The following is a 5,178-nucleotide window of genomic DNA, read 5'->3' as shown; positions in this document are numbered from 1 at the left end:
TCAGCTTTAATTATTCTTCTAGGGATTTTGTTCAGACAAAGACATGACAGTGATTTTTTATTCACCCTATTTATTTTTTTCACGGAGGATTGTGGATCTAAGAATTAAATTAAATTAAATTAATTTTTAAAATCTGTATTTTCTATATAGTATATTCCGTAATTGTCCCTCCCTCTTCCCTTTGGTAGAGAGATTCCGTCTCCCGCCACATCAAGTTGCGAAGAATTTGTAGGTTTTGTGCCGTACTGCCACGTGTCCATCTCCCTCCACCCGTCTCTCCGAAATTGGACGATGCAGAATTCGCCGTTACCCTTCACTTTCTCTCAGGAAAATCATCATTATTATTATAATTATTATAATTATTTTTTAATTTATTGAAAAAAAAAACATTTATTTCTTGTTTTTAGTCTGTTTTCTCTCGCCCTTTCTTTTCTCACTCGTTCCGTTCTCCCCTTCCGTTTCCGTCGTGCGCTCTCGCAGGCTTTTCTCTCTTCGGATCGAATTCCCCACCAGTGAGGGAAGCCCCAACCAAGCCAACAATTAAAAAAAAAAAAAAATTCATTGCCTTCCGTTTGTTCTTCTCATCCAAATCTGAATTAATAACGGAATCCAATCTTGCTGCTAGGATTCGATACCGAGAGATTTTGCCTTCGCTCTTCGATTGTTTCTGCGTCGGGGAAATTTAGGTTTCTCTCGTTCGTTTATCATCGTCATCGTCTCGATTCGTTTAGGTCTGATTTTCTCTGCCTATACACTGTTAATTTTTTTTTTCGGCCTCTATTCGGTTTTTATCTTGTTTTGATCTGTATATTGTGTTATTAAATTTTTTTTCTTTTCTTCTTCCATTATTGTGAAACCCAAGGGCTTATGGGGTTCGACCCAAAAAAATAAGAGCAATTTGATTTGCTATTTGGATTCTATTCCTGTCTTCTGATTGATTCTCGGCTTTTTAAATTCTTCCTCAAGTTCTTCTCAGGAAACTCGGTGAAAATTTTGGTGCGTTGTTTTAGTTTGCCATCCGAATTCGAGGGTTTTCTTGTTAGATCGTCCAGAACCTTTTTTTTTTGTTTTTTTAATTTCTCTTTTTGTTTTCCCCTCCCTACATCTCTACTCATTGTTCACCTTCTCAGTTAAAAAACAAAAAAACAAAAAGAAAAGAAAAAAATTAGGGTTTGCGGAGTATCTTATAGTTGGGGTGTATATAGATAGATGAGATGGCCTTGAACTTCTCGCATCGACCAATCTTTGCGGCTCGTGATGTTGACAATCGCTTCGATTATGGAAGGGATAGATGTGATAGGCCTGGCTCACAGGAGTCTGTCTCGAAGGACATTCTTGACCTTTTGCCATCGGATCCCTTTGGCATGGATATTAGTAGTACCTTCACGGCCATCACAGGATGGCTAGAGGATTTGGAGGTCGATTACGTCGGATACGGAGGGAAGGACGTTGGGGCAAGTGATGATAATTATCAGCTCGTTGCTGGGTTGAATTTAATTTGGAACAATGCCATGAGGTTCCATGCGTTTCCAGGCAGTGTGTGCCTTGAGAACAAACCGCACGTAACTAGTGGTTTTGGTGACTGTTTTCAGAATCAAGTTGGAGTTGCTTCGTGCAATGATGACTGTGGATCTTCTTGTAACACGGGTGACATGCTGAGCTTTGGCTATAAAGATTCAGGGATTGATTGTTGGTCCACTGACTCGTACATGGATGATGGGAATCACCCAGAAGGAGATGAAGCAGCTCATCATCCTGCTTTGGGTTATGCTCTCAGCTACCTAGGTGTACGTGACCTTCTTTCTGTTGAGAGAGTATGCAAGTCTCTGAATTCTGTTGTTCGAGGAGATCCTCTTTTGTGGAAGAGTATCCACATAGACCAACCTATCAATGAGAAGATTACTGATGATCTTCTTTTCCAACTAACTAAAAGGGCGCAAGGTAATCTTCAGTGTCTGAGCCTGGTGGAGTGCACAAGGATAACTGATGATGGTCTGAAGCAGGTTCTCGAAACCAATCGCAATTTAATCAAGGTGAGCGATCGAGCATGAATTAGGATGATACTTTGGATTTTAAATTGGATATTATATAAGTTGGTAGTTCATCTACAGCATTTTTTATCCTTTTTGGCGTGAACCTACATCATGTTTATATGGACTTTTATGTTCGTAGTTTGAATATTGTTGCAATCATTGTTGATATCTAATGTTTGCACTATATAACTCAAACCTCTTGAACTGGTACCTTTCTGTAAAAGTATAAGTCATTTAACATTAAACCTATGAATCATCGCACATATGAATTGCCACCTGAATTTTTTTCTCATCCTTCTCATCTGTTTCAAAATTTAAAAGTCGTCCTATTCTAGGTCTGGATTCAGGAATACACTTTAATATTTAGTATCGACCAGACTTTTATGGATGGGATGGGACCTCTGTGTTGGGAAATGCATGAGTTTTCTTCTTAAGTGCCAACGTATTGTGGCTACCGCTGTATATTTTGCACTGAAAAAATTTCCTGGTGCATGTTTCTGCATGCAACTTATTTTCATGCCTGTACTTTTGTAGAAAAAGTGATATTTTCCTTTCTGGTAGGGGGGAAGTGTACCCCGAATTTGATGGTAAGTGTGATTAGATTCAGTTGGTTATCGTCCCATCTGAAATTAGATAACTGTCCAATTGTCTATTTTGGTGCTTGCAAGTTTGGAGTTTAGATGTATATAAGTTTAAACGGCTTGTGCCATTGACAGCTCTAAGCACCTTGATGTAGTTTGGGGTGGTATTTATGAAAGCTTCTTCTTTCTTGTGACTTTGTGGGGATCTGTTTGCTGACTTCTGCCTCTTCTTAACTCTTTTTGTATACAGTTCTTTGAGTGTCGAATACGTTGATTTAGACAAGATTCATGTATTGACAAACCACTAAATTGTTTTCTATACTTTGCAGTTGAGTGTTCCTGGATGTACAAGACTCAGTGTTGAGGGTATTGTGAGCATCCTTAAGGATTTCAAGTCTGCTGGTACCCATGGAGTGAAGAACTTGCGCATAGGTGGCCTTTATGGTGTCACAGAAAAACATTTTGAAGAATTGATGCTTTTGTTGGGCACTGATAGTCAGATGTTGCAGCGATCTCGCAGGCCACATTTTTATCACAGGGAAAACTTGTATTTGTCCAATGAAGATGATTGTGCCATAGATATTGAGATGTGTCCAAGATGTCAGAATTTGAGGCTCGTTTATGATTGTCCAGCAGAGGGTTGCCAAGGGATTGGGCACGCTGCTCAGGTGTGCCGGGCATGCACTCTTTGCATAGCCCGGTGTAGTCAGTGTGGGCATTGCATCAATGACAATGAATATGAAGAAACATTTTGTCTGGAACTACTTTGCTCTAACTGTGCAGCTAATCAAGTGCCAGCAGGAGGCACCAGATAGGTAAGGCTTCTGTTCTTTTTGAACAGGGTTATGGCTGTTGTTATGGTAGGGGCTGAACGTAAATTACATGTGTGAGTGTTATAAGCTCAATTTTCAGATGAGGAAGAGAATTTATGTTGATTCAAAGCTCGAGCGAAAATCTAGGAACATCTAAAAATAGGCTTTTGTTAGAAACCCTGAATTATTGTCACAGAGCTCAACTGTTTGAGAACTTCTGCTGTTATGGCTTGCTATTTTCTATCATCACACTTGGTGTTTGTCTTGCTGAAGAAAATGCAAAAGAGAGACTGAAGAAAAATGCAGAAAAGAGAATTTATAGATGTAACACTTCAGGAGGGGGAAAATATGTTGAGAGATTGCTGCTTACTCGTCGGAAACAGATTATTTAAGGAAGTCCTTATCAAGAATAAAGTCCTATGAAGACAGCAGAAATGTTGGGTTGTGTTGGACTCTGGCGACATTGTTTTGCCCTTCCTGGACTTAGTTTGGTGCATTCACAATGGGAGAGTTTTCATATTGTGGAGAAGCGGAATTGGTTCAAGTTTTGATATTCTGCACATGGAGAAACTCTATTGTATTAGTAGTAACCTGGAGGGGATTGGTGCCATTGTACCACGGCGGTTATCGATCACCTCACCTCACCATTGTTGTAATGAACATTCTTTCTGGTTTCGTGGTGGTCTAGGTAAAGGATGCTGCCACTGGATGCTTTTTGGCTGCTACACGACCTTCACGATTAGCTGTTCTCTCACAATTCGCTCTGTTTGGTGTATGTATTTTGTTTATTCTCTTCCTCCTTGTATACAGAGGAAGGGAAGAAGATAATAATGAAGGGGATGTTAAGTGACACCTTTCACTCTATACCCTTTCAACTTGGTGTATGCCTTTCTACGTGTGTCAGGTGAAATAAAACGGTCTCTAGAATCTGTCATGTGTGTTTGCGCCAGAATATGTTTTGACAATAATGTGCTACTTAATTTTTTCATTGTGCCTACGTTATGGACTTAGGTTGTATAGGTTTTGTTTCGCCAGATTTCTGTGATTAGAATGTATTACTAATTACAGATGTATCTTGTTTCCCCCCAGCATTTACACGATTACATGTTCCTAGGTTATGTTGGCCATGTTTGGTCCCTTGGTAGATAGGGTAGGACGGTCTGGACTATGAAAAGCTTGTCATATAGGAGCTAATCCTTTTGGATCAGACATGTAACAAAAATTATGATTCCCTTCAATTCGCCGGTTATTTTGTATGCCTTCTTTATTTGAAACTGTTATTATAATTTATAAGCTTTAGAAGTTGAATTGAAGTGCTATACACACACCCTCTAGTGTTTGTTGTTGGGTGCTTTTTGTAAGAATTTTTAGTTTTAATACAAGGTACCTGATGGAGGCGTTATTAATCACCTTTTTTTTTTTCCTCCCAATATTACTCACATTTAATCTCATTAATTGTGAAAAAGAATGTAGCGTAAATTTAAATTTTTTTCAATTCAAATAAGGATAAAATTAGAAATTTATTTATTTTTAGATAGATAAAATTAATAATTTAATCAACTTTTTTTAATTTTTATTTTGTGAGATAAAAATGTTTTATAATAGGGATTGGAGGGAGCGTGAATGTATATAGCAGTGTGTGGCAATTTGAAATTTAGAATTGGAAGATTTATTTATCCCTTATCTTGAAGACAGAAGGATGTTATTTACTACTTTCATTCTTATATATAAGAAAAAATAATTATATCACAG

General features: G+C 38.2%; 1 protein-coding gene across 1 annotated transcript; it reads left to right on the top strand.

Moving 5' to 3' along the window:
• Nucleotides 1–429: 429 nt before the first annotated feature.
• Nucleotides 430–4,355, top strand: LOC129309239 (F-box protein SKIP14). Its single transcript, XM_054950706.1, has 2 exons — nucleotides 430–2,033; nucleotides 2,944–4,355. The coding sequence occupies exons 1-2, from the start codon at nucleotides 1,215–1,217 to the stop codon at nucleotides 3,427–3,429; spliced, it is 1,305 nt and encodes a 434-aa protein (XP_054806681.1). The 5' UTR covers nucleotides 430–1,214; the 3' UTR covers nucleotides 3,430–4,355.
• The last annotated feature ends 823 nt before the right edge of the window (nucleotides 4,356–5,178 follow it).

Source organism: Prosopis cineraria, unplaced genomic scaffold (genome assembly GCF_029017545.1).
Source record: "Prosopis cineraria cultivar Desert tree isolate PC_DT_omini unplaced genomic scaffold, ASM2901754v1 PC4, whole genome shotgun sequence".
Classification (NCBI taxonomy): domain Eukaryota; kingdom Viridiplantae; phylum Streptophyta; class Magnoliopsida; order Fabales; family Fabaceae; genus Prosopis; species Prosopis cineraria.
This window is presented reverse-complemented; position numbering and strand designations above follow the sequence as displayed.

What these genes read in the sequence shown, in the direction of transcription:
- LOC129309239 (XM_054950706.1), top strand. Translation starts at nt 1,215, where the DNA reads ATGGCCTTGAACTTCTCGCATCGACCAATCTTTGCGGCTCGTGATGTT. An exon ending in CCAATCGCAATTTAATCAAG is followed by an intron (nt 2,034 to 2,943) that starts GTGAGCGATCGA and finishes TATACTTTGCAG; the next exon opens with TTGAGTGTTCCTGGATGTAC.